The 16,027-nt window shown below is 38.4% G+C and overlaps 1 protein-coding gene across 1 annotated transcript in view; it reads left to right on the top strand.

Annotated features, from left to right (window-relative positions):
• Positions 1-16,027, top strand: part of TAF4 (TATA-box binding protein associated factor 4) — a 41,944-nt gene that overhangs the window by 13,618 nt on the left and 12,299 nt on the right. Inside the window, exons 3-8 of the mRNA XM_013952727.2 lie at positions 9,393-9,559; positions 10,072-10,191; positions 11,883-12,002; positions 12,759-12,881; positions 14,090-14,179; positions 15,317-15,559. Coding sequence (XP_013808181.1) covers positions 9,393-9,559; positions 10,072-10,191; positions 11,883-12,002; positions 12,759-12,881; positions 14,090-14,179; positions 15,317-15,559 — 863 coding nt within the window. The remainder of the gene's footprint in view (positions 1-9,392; positions 9,560-10,071; positions 10,192-11,882; positions 12,003-12,758; positions 12,882-14,089; positions 14,180-15,316; positions 15,560-16,027) is intronic.

The raw sequence follows: 16,027 nt of genomic DNA, 5'->3' as shown, positions 1-16,027 counted from the left end.
GATTGGGTTGCAGTTTGATAGAGCTCTCTGGTGTTTTGGCTTTATATGCTTGACTAGAAAGGCATGTTAACGCTCTTTCATGGAATATAGCTTTCTAAAAAAAGTCAAAATAGTTTAAAATCACATTGTCATTAAAACTTTTGTTAAATGTTGGCATATAAATGGATGAGTTTACCAGAACACTTCTTATGCACCTTTTCAACTGAGAAGGCAGGATTTTTTTTTCCATGTGGAACCACTGCTAAGTGTGGTTGCTTTTTTGGCACTCTAGTATGATATTATTTCTTCAGCTATAGTCTTAAAATGCTTTGAAATCTGTACTTTAAAAATTCACTTTTTCACTTTTTAAACAATATAGTGAAGTTCTATGGTGTGAAACTGAATTCTTGCATAACACTAGTCTAAAAGAAAAAAAAAAGCTTTTATTACAAAATTGAATCTTTTTGTCTTCTGACTCCTTAGTAAGAAAAAACAAAATCAGTTTTTCGTAGTGTGAACTTGGGTGTACTTGGTCTGTACAAAATGCATTTTCTGTGTACTGTAGTCAGGCTTCAGTGATTATTTTTGAGGATGCATCTTTCATCTATGTTGGCAAGAATCCTAAGTCAGCTCTTCCAAAATTAGCATTTCAGCTAAGGTCTGCACTGTGTGTGTGTGGATTGGGCGTGAGGGGAAAGCGATGATATGCAAGTGGAACGGAGGTGCCTTGGTAAACTAATGTTGTATCAAAATGTAGCGCGTTGTATCTAGGTAAAATTTGGCTTTGCTGTTCTGGGGTGACACGAGGAGTCTGACAACGGTATGTTCGCAGTCTTTGTAATGCTTCATGACTTACCCACCCATCGTCCTTGTGGTGCATTGCTCATATGCAAGAACAGTTGTGCACAGTAGCAGGAGTACAGCTCTGTCATGGGTGTGTATGTGTCCGAGAAGGCTTGTGTGCGACAAGACTCCTCTTCCGCAGGCCATCTCCGGTGTAATGTAGTCTGCTGCTATTGCAAGCTAAAGGAGTGGTGTGCTTTTGTAGCTCTGTGGCCAGTTCTTGTTCAAAATTCGGTGCTGTGCTGGTCTTCACTGTGGTGTAATGTATAGTGCTTGTCAGGAGAAACTCGGAGTTGTTTTGTGTGTTTTTTGTGACAAGTTCTAGCTCACCATGCGCACAGCAGGTGCTGAACATTTAGCAGACACCTCGAAGACATGTGCAGCACAGTGTAGCTGAGCACTCAGTACGGTTTAGTGCAAAACCTCAGCATTCATTGCTTTAGGATGCCCATTACTCTGAACCAAGATATGGGGGAATCTGGTATGGTATCTCAGGTTGCTTCAGTGTGCTGGACAGCCCTAGCACCCCCTGGAAGTTTTATGGTCTGTAGATCTCTAGCTTACCGGGGAACAAATCTACTGCTAATGCATGTTCGTACATGTTGACCTCATCCATGCAAGTGCAGTGTGAGCACTTCTGGAACAGGTGAATTCACAAATAGTGGTGGGTTCGTTTTCAGCTAGCTGTTTTGCTGGAGCAGGTACCTGCACCAAGTAGTCTTTTTTCTAAGTGTTATGGTTACCCTTTTGGAGCTAAGACACCTTTGTAGAAGTCAAAAAAACCAACCAAGTTTGTTCATGAAACTTTAGAGCCTGAATCACTGACCGTGTCAAAGACTTTGTTGATGGCAAAGAAGGTCAAATATAGTTTTTTCTGGATTCATTCTGCAGCACAGGTCACCTGAGGTTCTAAGAACCTAGACTAAGGTTTTCATTTGTTTGTTTGTTTTTTAACTATTATTATTTTTCCCCTTATCTACAATGTGCAAGGAAATTCACCAGAGGAGGAAAGGTCTTAGCAGGAATGTCCCTGGCCATGGCTGAGAAATTACTTAACTATTATGTCTGGACTTTCCCCCTTATTCCTAGCATGGTCACATTTTGATTCACTACTAAGACCATATTTGACAGAACTGATGTAAATTTATTAATGAGATTAATGGAAGCTCAGTTGAAGTCCTGACCCAATTTTACACACCCAGCTATGTGTCATGTTAAATCCAGGTGATTTTCTGTTTCCCCTTGAATGTGTGGCTAGTAATTGGCACTCTTTTTCGGAACTGTAGAATAATTCAGGTTGGAAGGGATCTTTGAAGGTCACTTTGTCCAACTCTGCTCAAAGCAGGGTGAAGTATAAAGTTAAGTCAGGTTGCTTGGGCCCATTCGAGCATCTTAACCATTTTAGTGGCCCTGTGCTGCGCTCACTCCAGTGTGTCAGCATTTCTCTTGTATTGGAGAGCCCAAAACTAGACATGGTATTCCAGATGCAGCCTCAAGTGGTGGGATGTGATTGCTTCCCTGAACAAGCTGGCTACACTTATGCTAATGCAGTCCACTATGTGGTTAATCTTCATTGCTGCAGGGACGTGATGCTGACTCATGTTCAGCTTGTGTCCACCAGGCCACCTATGCTCTCTTCTGCAGAGCTGCTACTTCAGTCCTCAGCCTGTGGTATTGCAGGGGGTTATTTCGTCCCAGCTTCAGGACTTTCCATTTGTCTTTTTTGAACTTAATGAAATTCCCATTGGCTCATTCTTTCAGCTTTTTAAAGCCTCTCTCAATAACAGTACTCCCTTCCAGTGTATCAAGAGCTCCTCTCATTTGTTGTCATCTGCAAACTAGAGGACTGTTCCGTCCCACCATCCAAGTCACTGATGGAGATCTTGAACAGTGTTACAGGTCCCATCACCAACCCCTGAAGGCTGCCAAAACTGGCAGTATGTCTAATGTGTTGGTGCATATCTCTCAACAGGTACAAAATAATGCATCTTCAGCAGCATCTAATCCCGTATTGTTTTGCCATTTAAAGTGCTATGCTATTCATCTTGATTTGTAATCAGTATTTCAGTATTTTTATTACGTCATGAGTTGGTGCATAGCTTGTGCCCTTCATGACCTGCTACACCTCTGCTTATATATTACAGAAGCTCTTTTTTGGCGTACATAAGTAGTTCTAGGTCTGCTAAAACTTGTCCTGGGTTTGGGGAATATTCCTTTAATTACCTAAATTCTTACGGAGCTGCAGTGAACTAGCAGACTTTGATAGGCTCCTCCCCCTTTTCCTGTGCTTTTCATTCCTGTGGAATGGTAACTGTTACAGGCTGGTCAGTAAGACGAGGAATGGTGGACTGTTGGACAGCGTTGATGTCAGTGCCAGCTTATTTCCTTTTCTGCAAGAAAAAATACTAGCAAATGCATCTCTTCTACTGAATGTTCTTCTCTAGCTTGTATAGGCAGCTATTCTTTGCTCCAGCTATCTGTCCAGTGTTCTTCTAGTCTTTTTGTATTGGCGAAATCTTCAGAAATGTTGTCCTTTTATAACGGTTTTGTCATTCAAGGGTCTCCATGTACCTTGATCCAATCATGTAAAGAGCATTGACTCATCCCCTTTGCTTTTACATGGGTTTTGCGGTGTGCATGATACTAACTTGCATAGCCTTAGACACTGCTCTCCTTTTTGTTGCAACAGAATCTCATCCAACAATGCTGAAAGGATATTACTGAAAAGCTTTCTTCTATTAATATGGCACAGCCTGCTTATGATTACTGTCAGATTTTTTTTTTCTTCCCCAGGTCAAATGCTTGTAACATCTTATCACAAATGAATAGGCTTGAGGTACAAACTGCACTGATGTTCAGATAACCTCTCAGGTGAACTTTCCTGGCAAATCTAGATAGGATTGAAGATTTGTCAGATATTGGTGGACTTTATGATCAATAACCCTCTTTTCTAGAGATGTTTGAAAGAACTTTGATCTCTTACACTGAAAGCGTCAATCCTCTAGTTATTCTTTCAGGCCTGGACATTCTTTCTGAACATCAGCATGTGGTTTGAAGGTGATTCTTTGCTGCCTGACAGTTCTATGTGGCCCCAACTGTGGTTTTTTTCTGGAAATAAAGTTCAGTTACTTTTTTGTTTTGACAAGTGAATTTCCTCAGAAGCCTGGAAAAGAGTATTCTCCATGCAGTGTCCAGACCAGCCATTAACTCTTCTGTCAGGTAGCAGAAAAAAATCCTTATTAAAAGTCTAGGTTCCTTAGTAATCGTTCTGAATCAATCTGGATTAGTCCGTAAGCTATTCTGTGGGTAGTAAGCAAAATCTGGAAGTTTGAACCTATCTGTTCTTAACTTCTGTTCAGTGTCTGCCTCGGAGCAGTGCTGTCACGTCTGCTCTGATAGGATACTTCCTAGGATTTATATTTCACAGATGTGGGAGAATTTCATGCATGCTGGTATCCCTAGTGACCAGCATGGGCATACCTTTCCATGGGCTGCGTGTTAGGTGTGCCTGCGAATTGTAGTTGGTGAAGACTTTCCATATGTCATCTACTCTGAGTCAAGTCCCTGAGAAATGGACCACTTACGCTGAGACAGGATGACTTCTAGATATACTGCTGTTTGAGTGGCCACCTGCTGGATACGGTTGTCAGAGATGATAATTTGCCACACTTGCTGGACTGTTTCCTCAGATTAGTAACCTGAAGATGCCTGCTGTATCTGCAGGAAGCTTTAACTCTGTCATTATGAACTCTGGCTCCTGTAAGTATTGTAATCAGGGCTTACCAGAGAACTACTTGTGCGTTTTTGAGCGTACAGGTTCTCTAGCAAGAAACTTGCATGCCTCAGGAGTTGTGCAAATAATCAGGGTAGTCTGCAAAGCCTGCAAAATGAGTTTTCAATCTTCTTCCTTTATTATTTTGATACAGATTTTTTTTTCTTTAGTCTTTGCTATGCTATGCCATTTTTCAAAGAAAGGAGGAAGGCGAAGGCAGGGGAAAAAAATCTGTTTGTTTTTCTGACATGTCGAATGTGCAGAGCTCTTCACTCTTTATTCCAGTGCATGACTTAACGAGTTTTACAAATTACTTAAAAAAACAAAAACGAAAAAAAACACTTTGTAAATGGAATTGCCATTAGCAAATAGAAATAGCAAGAGGTAAATACAACGCAATCTAGAATCAAGCAGCTGCATTATATCATAATGAACTTTCTCATCCAAATACGGGATACCTCCTGTTTTCAAGAGAGTAAGGTCTCCACAAGAAGATGACATGAGATGACCATTGCATTAGTCAGGAGCAGAAGTCTTTTTTGCATAAGGACCAATCTAACTCAGTTTTGTTAATCCTTCCTTTGGAACTGTGATGAATTGTTTAATTCAAACTAAAATATGAAGCTCTTTCAGGATTCTCTTAAGCCTCTAACTTCTAGCAAAATGTTAATTAATTGTAATTTTAATTAGTTTTTTAATGAGGGACTTGGAAAGAATGCTCTGATATTTGCATTGTTTAATACAGTGAATGTGTTTTTGTAGTACATGTGACCAGACTTTCTAGGAAAAGGAAGGCAGAGATATTAAATATGGCTGAATTTTTTTATCAGTTGTATTGTAAATGTTTCATTAGAAAAAGGTAACAACAATCTTTATTGGCCATTTGGTTTCAAATAGCAACTCATTCACTTATGCAACAAAAAAATGGGTGGTATACTTGAAACAAAGATTTTTTCATCCTTAGATTTCTATTAAATTTAGTGTCGTATGTAAAGTGAGGTAACTCGGTACAATTCTAGCCGTCTCCTAGCAGCTGCTAGTCATTGCTAGCCTGTTTCATTAAGCATTTGTACCCTTATATGCATTGGAGTTTGAGACCATGATACTTCTCTGTATTTAACGCTATCAAAATGCAAGTTTTGGAATAGAAAAGGAAAAACGTACCTTTGTTTCTACACATGTGGCTGTTGGCCCTTCCTTTTTTCAGTTGCAATGACTAAATCAACTTGGAGATGGTTAGTGTGTGTGTGCATGTGTTTGTGGCAGAGGGGTCTGTTGTAGTCCTACAGTGACTTTGTTTAGAGTAAGGAAATAAATGAGATTTTTTCATTTTAATTTTTAATCAAGTTAGTCCTAATGAGCTTTCTCAACTTCACTGAAAATCTACTTAATGCCACTGTAGGTATAGTCCTACCTTTTTTATTATTTTTTTCTTTTTTTTAGCTAATTTGGTTGGAAAAGAGCCCTTAGGTGGGGTTGGTGGAGCAGAGAATTCTTCATCTCCTAGCAAAACCCAGCAAGGCTGGAGAGATGTGACATGTTCAGTCAAAAATCAGTTGTGCCGATCAGTTGGGCACCCGCAGTGGTGAATTTCTGCAGGGAGGTTTTAATAACAAAGTTCCTTCCTCATCTGAATTTTTTTAACCTTTTCTGAATGTGCTGTGATATAATACCATGGTGAACACCATGCCTAAAGTTTATGCAAAACTAGTGTGATTTTTGTAATTGTGTTTATGTGTGTATAGCCCAGTAAGCGCACGCCACAATTTATCTATCCGTTGTAGGCCCTAAGAGATATGTCAGGAACCTTCTATATAAATCTAAAATAACCGTGTATCAAGTAAGTGCAGTGTAATAGGACTTTTTAAATAGGGACAAATTTGAATGTAGTTTTGCATGATTTACCTTTTTATCCTGACTTCAGTAGCTTAGCAAAGGTTTGGACTTCCATTGCTAAGATGGAACAGGAGAAAGTCATGTTCAGATGAAAGGTTTGAATTGCAAGTTATTGTTCTGTCTATGTGTTGCTAAAAATTGAACTTTCTTGATATGTTTTCTAAAGCTCGTATTAATATGCTTTTCAACTGTCTGTTCCAGCAGTTGTGCTGTGTTAATGTGTAGGCATGTTCTAATTTGGCAGGTAGCTCAGGCAGCGTATTTCATTGCTCTGACTTTGGGCTTGCTCTTCAGGGGTAGTCAACCGTCACTTTGATTTTTTCTCCTTCTTTGCCTTTCTCTCTCTTTTTTTTTTTCTTTTTTTCTTCCTTATCTTTTCTCATGTCATGTTATGGGGAGCAAAACAAAGAGTTACCCTGAGTTGACAGTGTTGGCCTGCAAGGGGAGGCTGTGCCAGGACGGGACACTAGTGCAGTACCGTTCTCGAGCCTCATGTGTCTACTGAGCTGCAGACTGGAGCAGGTAGCGTAAAGCTGTCTGGGGGGGTCTGATTCTATAGAGATTCTCATATAGAAGTGAGCTGCTTGGGGTTGCCTCCTCTGAATAACTCCAGACACTTTTGCACTAAGAGAGAAGTAAAAAAAACAAACTAGAATTAGTATATTTTGTGATGTTTCTGGAAGGAAAAAAATATATAACTCTGTAAAGGACAAGGATGGCACGTTAGCCCCAGGGAATCCCCAAACTGTGAGTTTTAAGAAATAAGTTTCTTATGGTATGTCAGTATACTTGTGTGCACTTAAGGGCTTCTGTAAGCAGACAGATATCTAACTGTGTTTGGCCTTTTCAGTTACTAGAAAGTAAACAGTAATCAACAATCCTTAAAATTTGACTTTGGCTTCAAAACTAGCTCTTCTAATCAGGCTTGCACGTACTGATGTTTTCAGTTCTAATAACATTGAAGATTTACACTGGTTCGGTGTTTAACTTCTTGAGCTGATTATTGTGAGCCATGACAAAAACGGGCAACATGAGTTCATTTCCCAGTATTTTATGTTTGCGCGCTGGAAGAGAAGGGCAAGTTCTGTTTGTGCGGGAATGAGCTTGCTGGACTAGCAGGCCACTTTCCAGGCTTTAAAATACTGAAATTCTCCATATTTGTTTTCAGCAACTTCCCTCCCAGTGGTATGAGGCTGCTGATGAGAGTAGCGTGGTTCTAATGAGCAGTGGACAGGATCAAATTCTGTATTTGCTTTCATGGTTTTTAAATTTCTTGTAAGCTGTGGTGGTGACGTGTGTAGTTTTACTGTTTTAATTAAAATGCTTCTCCCTATGTAAGTTATAGAAAGAAAAGACACCTTACTTTTGGGGGTAGCTTGAAAAATAGTTGGCTCGGACCTGATAGCTGAACAAAGTGTATTTAGTTCCACAGTTTGCAAGATGATAAATAGCCTTTTTTTCTCCCCTTCCTTCAGAAAGCCAGTTTGCAAATATTTGTTTCTAGATTTAACTCTTGTCCATCTCACACAGTGGTCCTGACTTAACACTTCTAAACAAATCACAGTTGAAGTTCCCCTTTTTGATGTAAACTAGTTTAACGTCTCTTTGTGACTATTTGCTTCATTTGAAGAGAGTTAATGCAGAGGATTTAAGGAAACATTAAGAGAAAATCGATTAGTAAAATTGGTTTTCATTTGAAGTAATTTTTATAAATATGTGAATTTGTGCAGTTGAACGCTAACTTTGAAACCAGCCAAAGAAAGTTTTGGAAGGTGTCAGCTGTAAACGTTTCAGCACTTCATCTAAATAGAAAAGCAAATTAGACTGTGATTGTTTCAAAGTAGTCATAGTCTTAAGATTACTTAGAACAGCTCCCTAAATTTTTTGGTGAGCATGCGTAGGCTTTTTGCTCACTGAGCAATGCTTAAGAAAAACTTTCTGATTTCAGTAGTGCCTCTTGCTTTTCGTGTTGACGTTTCCTCCTGCAGTTTGTCGCTCAGACGCTCTAACTAGTTTGGGGTGCCCAGGTTGTTTCCTTTGGTGGCTTTTTCAGAGCTGATAAGCTCCCGAGGCTTTCACGGGCTGACTGAGGCGTGCAGAATGAATGAGCCCTTGAAAACCAGTTCATGTGGTTCAGATCGTGATTGCGCCTTCAGGAAAAAGAGGCTAGCATGTGAAAATCTGCCTGTGAAAAGCTGGTTCCCTGTAGCTCTCCAGTGGGGTTAAGTGTATTGATCTGAGTGACTGAGCAGGGAGTGACTGCCTTGTTTCCCTCTATTTTATTTTTCTTTTGGCGTGTAACATGGCACAGTGCTGTCTGTTGCAGATGCACTTGAGAAAGATTATGATTTTATAACCACTTTCATTACTAAATTTGTTATGGGAAATTAATTTAGAACTTAGACAATTGTGTTCCTGTTGCTGATGAAGCCTATGTTTAATTTTTTCTTAAAGAAAAACTAACAGGAATCTTGCTAAATGGCAAAACTTTCTTTTAGTTTGTGTGTTTCATAAAACAAATTTCTTAGAACGAACAAATAGGATTTTTACATGATTGCTAATTTTAGCCTCTAGTCACATGGGATTTTTTTTGCGGGGAGGGGAAATACCTTCAACTCATTTTATTGTGTGTTCTTATGCACACCGTATTGAGCATTTCAATAACTAAGAAGTATTTCTGTAATTTGAGCTCTTTGCTCAAAATATTGATAATGCATCTGGGTATTTTGCTTTTATTCTAAACCACCTCTGCTAGCCATGGTGCTTCAACAGCACGTTAATTCCATATGTGTCAAACTTGGATAAGAAACTGAAAAAATATTTCCTTTCATATTTGAAAGCGGCAATATGTTTCTTGACCTATTTATTTATTTATTTTTATTTATTTATTTATTTTTTACAGGCATGGTCCTTGTGCGTAGCGAGAATGGACAGTTGCTGATGATCCCTCAGCAAGCCTTGGCGCAGATGCAAGCGCAGGCACATGCCCAGTCTCAGCCTCAAAATACTATGACTCCTCGTCCTGCTACACCTACCAGTGCACCTCCAGTACAGATATCAACAGTGCAGGTTAGCTCACTAATCTGTAGCATTAAAAAAATCTGTAAATCTCTTGCTGTGAAGAATACTCCAGAAAGTAAGGTATAATATTAGTAATTTGAAGAAGTGGTTGATTAAACTGGTGCTGCACAGGCTTTTCCATATGGCATAGGCATTGCATTTTGTTCCTAATCTGTTAGAATTTAGCTGTTCTTCATCAAAAATGATGTTGTTTCTACCTACTTGAATGGCTTTGAGTTTAGAACTGCTTGATTTAAAGGCAACCATTTGAGACTCTATATGGTTAACATATAGGACTATTTTCTCCAAAGTGTCATTTTTCTTTGTAAGACTAAAATAAAGAATGCATCTATGGGTATACTGAGACCATCACAGTTAAGACAAAAAATTCTCCTCTCAAGTTGTTTTATAATGGTCCAAGTTAGTTCTCTTGTATCTGCAAGAACAGTCACTATCCAGAGACAAAATACTAGGGAAGGCAAATTAAATATAGGAGCTAACATTGTTTTTGTTTTCCTAAGGCTCCAGGAACGCCTATTATTGCGCGACAGGTGACACCAACTACTATTATCAAGCAAGTGTCTCAGGCTCAAACGACAGTGCAACCCACCACAACGCTACAGCGTCCTCCTGTTGTGCAAGTGAGTTTTAGAAATGTAGTATACATCCAAATTATATCAATTGTTAAGATGAGCTGAAAGCCGTGCTCGAAACTGTCAGAACTACAGGAAATACCTCCAATTCAGTGCATGAAAGAAATACCTTCCGAATTATCCTTCCTAAAACATGTGCAGATCTTAATCTAGTTTAGATTTTTAGTTTGTATAATCACAGAACTAGCTTAAATAAAATAGCTTTATGCTTTTTCCCTCAAGAAAGTGACACCACTTCCCTTTGGATTTAGAGCTGTGATGTTAGTTCTGTGATGGGTCTATAGCCCTCTGTTATCTGCAGCAAAATTTACAGTTACAAAAAGGCGGTGCTGATAGACTTCTCCGCTACAAAATTTCTCCCTCTTGGAAGTCTCTGCTTTGGTTTATACGCTTACAGGGGTTCTGATGCCCCAAGGATAAATCATTGTCTTAGGACAGAGGAGTCTCTTCTAATATCCTGGTCTGTATTAATGATAGGCTTCCTTGTGGGTGGATATATATCCACAAGGAGATATATATATATATATATATATATATATTTTTTTTTTTTTTTTGAGTTTAAAATCATCACGAAAGTATAAAATTCTCAACTTGACTTCAAGGTAACACTGACACAGTATGATTGCTGTCACCTAATCTGTTTCATTATGCTTTCTTCATCCTTCAAGTAGACAGGATTAGAGCGTTCTCATTTAAAACATGCAGGTTTTGTTATGCATTCATTTAACCTTTTTCCCCCTCAGAGAGCCTTTGCTTATGCCATGATCTTTCCAGATCTAAGAGTTAATTTACCTAACTGAGTCTCCCTCATTTACACTGCTGTTATACTGAGTGAAAAAAGTCATTCCATCTGCATATTTTTTCTGCAATGAATGTGCCATGGTCTTCATTTATCCTGCTTTCAAAAACCAAAGCAAATTAAATCCTTATCTCCTTTTCTGTCTCCCGAAATACCAATGAAAGTCAGCTTTGACAACACTGAGCCTTCTTTCTTGTGGTTCTTTGGATAAAGAGCAAGTTTACAAATGATCTGTTAAAACTCCGAGAGCTAATTTTAGTGTGATAGCAATTACTGTCTCTCTGATTGGATTGTCATTAGTAATTACAGTGTGTTGGAAGTCAGTGAATGAACTGTGTACATCAAAAGTTCTTGTTTACAGTGTTGATTCTTTAAAGGTGGTATTTCTGCTTTGGACTCCCAGCTTGTCTGTTAAAGTAGAAAAGCGTTCTCTCCAGTTATTCATCAAATAGACCAAGATAAGACCTGGGCTTTTGTGTTAGTTGTGCCTTTTAAAAAACTCCTCCCTTTTGAAAATGGCATTTAAGAGAACAGGTAAAAAGAAAATTGCACTGATAGAAATGTAGTACTTGTTTTAAGTGTTTTGAAACCACAGTGTGTGAGGGAATGTTTGTGCTTGTATTTTACAGTTTTATTCAGTAACCAAAAATCATGCGGTTCTTAATCAACTTTCAGGATTTCAGTTTTGACTGTGTAGTGTTTTGTGCCATCTGGTGGCTCTTTCTTTCCACTGCAACAGACAGCTGATAGTTTAGCAACTTTTTATAACAGCTGTGAAAGATGTTCTACTGTCCTGTGGTTTGGTTTCTGTTTGATGGTTCAGGAAAGCAGGTTTTGGTGCGTTCCAAGTACAGTAATCTCACGTGTGCATTTTCTGCAGCCTCAGATTGTTCTGGGTGGTACTGCACAGACGACTGCGTTGGGGACAGCAACGGCTGTACAAACTGGAACTCCGCAGAGAACCGTGCAAGGAACAACGGCAACCTCCACTGCTGCCACAGTAAGATAATAGCTACAGCTTAAGATATTGGGTGCATTTAGGATGTGTTTTGGTACGTCCACCTGCACTCATACAGATCAGAATGGGGAGGAGTAAAGATGCAGGAGTTCTGTGTACTATTGGTTTTGAAAAAAGTGAACTTTCAGCAGGAACCATATCATTTACACAGCCTGTAAATGCATCATTTGAATTTTGACAGCTGCAGAAATAATCATTTCGGTTTGTGTAACAGTTTGTATGGCAGGTTTTTTTCTTTTAACATATTAGGTATATCTTTGTAGAAAAGTGAATTGGTCAGTGCAGCAAAATAGAATCAGTATTAAATGGGATTAGAAATTGGCACTGACTTGCTCAAGATGCGTGTTTCTAAGACTGCACCAAAGAGAATCAGAGTGCACTATGCTGTGCACTGGGAAGGAGCAGCTTTGTTATTTGCTGTCCTGTTATAATGCATATTTCTTATATTTAATATGCCATTCCTGAAATATTTTGTGTTCCCTAACTTCATTAGGAGTCATAATGTATTATATTTTGATAACAAAAATGTAAAATACACGTGTACATATGAAGCAAAATAATAATTTTGGTCTGATTATGTCTCTGAGTAAGCTGTGAGGGACCTGAATCTATAGGTAATATTCTGCAGTGGTGAACTGGAGAAGAACTTTACTTCTCAGAGCTTATGATCAGATCATGTATTAGAAAGCAGTTTTCTTCCTTTCTCTGACCGTTTTCCCTCTCCCCACTCCCCAACAGGAAACTATGGAAAATGTGAAGAAATGCAAAAACTTTCTGTCTACATTAATAAAACTGGCATCATCTGGAAAACAGTCCTCAGAAACTGCGGCTAACGTGAAAGAATTGGTACAGAACCTGCTGGTAAGAAAAGTTCATTGAAAGTGGTAAGAAACAGTATCTGAGCAAATTTAGACTCAAAACAGGCTTTTTTTTTTTTTTTTTAATGGAGAGGAGAGATTATGAAATGTAAGATAATCAGATTGAAACTTTGCTACTTCTGAATTAAAGTATATGCTTAAATTTTCCTTTAAAGCTTGTAAGCTGGACATTTCTGTTTCATATTAATGCAAGAGAATTAATCCATGACATTCATTAACTTACTGTCATGGACTTATGTGAATTAAATTAAAATGCAGGTAATGTAATTGACTCTTCTCAATTTTACAATTCTTATTGATAAAACCTAATGAATAGAAAGATGAACTGTTTACCTGAGGGAGGACTACAGCTGCTACTGTTACTACTACAGTTGAGTGCAAGAATTCACAGGTTTTTATAAATAGTAAATAATATTTTCTGAAGCTAATGTTAAAGCTCAAGATACTTAATATTTATAGAGTGAGTAGTAATGTTGCTTAGCTGAGGTGTTAGCAATCTTTAAGTTAGGGTAGGTCACGTAATTTCTGGTGGAGCTGCTTACTGGCTGTGTACCTCCGATGTTGTCACATGATAAACAGAGATTGTCACAAGACCAAAGTTGGATGCGCCTCTTTCCTTGAGGAATGTATATCTAGGTCTATGAGAGACACCTGCTTTTTGAGCATGTGATGGGCACAGTTTCAGCTATTTGAAATGGATGGACCATAGTACCTTTGGGAAAGAAAGCGCTAGGGACTGGGCTGCCAGGTTATTCCAAGCAATTGAATAGTTGGTTGCTTGAAGGTCAGGTGAAATATTCCTGTAGGTTCCATCTAGCCCTTGACGTACAGATAGTACATTCTTGTTCTTTTCTGTGACAGTGAAAATCCTTGAATATGTTTCTTGAAACACAAACTGAAAGACAAGAAGAAAAAAAAAAAAAAGATGGGGGATGTAGGACTTGCTAGACAAGAAGAAAAAAAAAGACAGGGGATGTAGGACTTGCTAGTTGTAATTTGTATTAACATCAATTGCGTAGTTTAGTTTTACTCTGTGAAATGTGATCTTTGGTTGGCTGAGCTTTTGGTTCCCTGCAGCTGGCATAAGTTACACTTTACAACTGCATTCAAAGAACTGATACTACTATAAAACTACAGATAATAAAAAGTTAATGTCTATAAGTTAATTCATTTGGATTTTCTATTTTGAAGGACGGAAAAATTGAAGCAGAAGACTTTACCAGTAGACTGTACAGAGAGCTTAATTCTTCACCTCAACCTTACCTTGTGCCTTTTCTGAAGGTAATTTTTGTTACTTAGTCTATATATTTTTCTGTGCTTATGTATCTGCAGCAATAAACAGAAGCTCATCTTTTAACAGTACGGATGGAATTCTACAATGGTGTAAGTGGATGTTTTAAATGGTGCCTAGTTAGACTTTTGCTTCATTAAAAATATTTCTGCCTCTTGGTTCCAAGACTTTTTCAGTATGATGGATTAGCACAGTCAATAATATAATTTCCACTGTAGTGTCGTAGCTTTTTTGAGAAATCTGAAAGTGAGGATTTTTTTTTCTGTTGCTTATAAGCAGCTTTTTTCTGGCACCAAAGCCATGAATTGATTTATTATCTCTTTTTAGTCTTGGAAAGAAAACTAGGGATTGAATGATACAGAAAACTATCTTCTGAACAAACTCATACTTCGATGCCTCTGCTGTAACCTGTTTGTGTGGATAAATAAGAAACTTGTCAGCTCTCAATAATGAATACCATGTGGCATAAATTTTATAGTGATTGGACACCTCTTAAAATAATGTTTATTCTGAAACATCTCTGAAAATCAGAGAAAGTACAATAGCACTATATCATAATAGCGTAACTCTGCTTGACTAATGTACGGTCAAGGGATGTAGTGATAGTTGTGTGTGCAATCTTCATGCTGACCTTTCTGGGTTCTTAAATGCTTGTTCAATCTTGAACTGTTCATTAGGAATTCTTACCATGAGAAAATAACTAACGTAAGAATCCAATAAATTACTGTGATCTCTGATATTCTGAAATCTTCAAGCAGCGTTCCAGTATGTCTTTTAAGTTATCAAATGTTTTTGCTTGGTATGTAGATAAGAACACAATCAAGGAAGGCAGCATGGGCTTTGACTGTTAAATACACACTAAGGGTTCCAGGTGGGTTTATATAACCTAGATGCCCATGTTACCCAAGTTCCTACAGCTACGAGTACTGTCGTTCAGTCTAGCTTTAAACGTGAAGTAGCAGGGTATTTCTGTGTGCGCTGCTACCGCATGTTCTGTTCTAAAGCAGAGGTGCGTCCAGACTGATGCAATTGACAGTAATTATAAAAAGCAATGCATTTAATTTATGTTTTCATCTGGGATCTGGGATCAAAATACTTAAGCAGATTCTTTCCCTCTTTCTTTTCAGAGGAGTTTACCTGCCTTGAGACAGTTAACACCAGACTCTGCAGCTTTCATTCAGCAAAGTCAACAGCAACAGCCCACAACGCAAGCAACAACTGCACTTACGGCGGTGATGCTAAGCCCCTCAGTTCAGCGCACAGCAGGGAAGGCCACGGCAACTGTAACGAGTACTCTCCAACAACCTGTAATCAGCCTAACTCAGCCTACGCAAGTTGGCGTTAGCAAACAAGGGCAGTCTACACCACTGGTATGTGAGCTGAAGTGCATCTTCTGTTACTGCACAGTTGTTTTTTCGGTGTACAGTGACTTCTTGTCTTAAATTAGTGGTTTAGCTCAGTTGGAGATCTTTATGAACCATTTAGAGAAAGTAGCTAGTAAGAAAAAAAAAAAGTATGATTAAAAAATCTGTTCTTGATTGAAGTGTTACGTTATGTTCTATTTTAGTACAAAATATTGGTAGATTCTCTCAGTCGCTGCATATCCATGAGAAAGCAGGGTCCTGAAGGATCTGCTGTGTCCCATTTCATAAGTCTAACAACAAATTAACCCAAAACAGGAGAAAAGATGTCTTTTACAGGACAGCAGATAAACTATTGAAAACCAAATAAAAATAGTATGTTGTCCAGCATCACTTTTTCTCTTCTTCTGATAGCAGAGCGCTATCTAAGTTTAAGCTTTTTGTTGAATATATATTAATTAATATACATGGTTAACT

Source organism: Apteryx mantelli, chromosome 18 (assembly GCF_036417845.1).
Source record: "Apteryx mantelli isolate bAptMan1 chromosome 18, bAptMan1.hap1, whole genome shotgun sequence".
Taxonomy (NCBI): domain Eukaryota; kingdom Metazoa; phylum Chordata; class Aves; order Apterygiformes; family Apterygidae; genus Apteryx; species Apteryx mantelli.
This window is presented reverse-complemented; position numbering and strand designations above follow the sequence as displayed.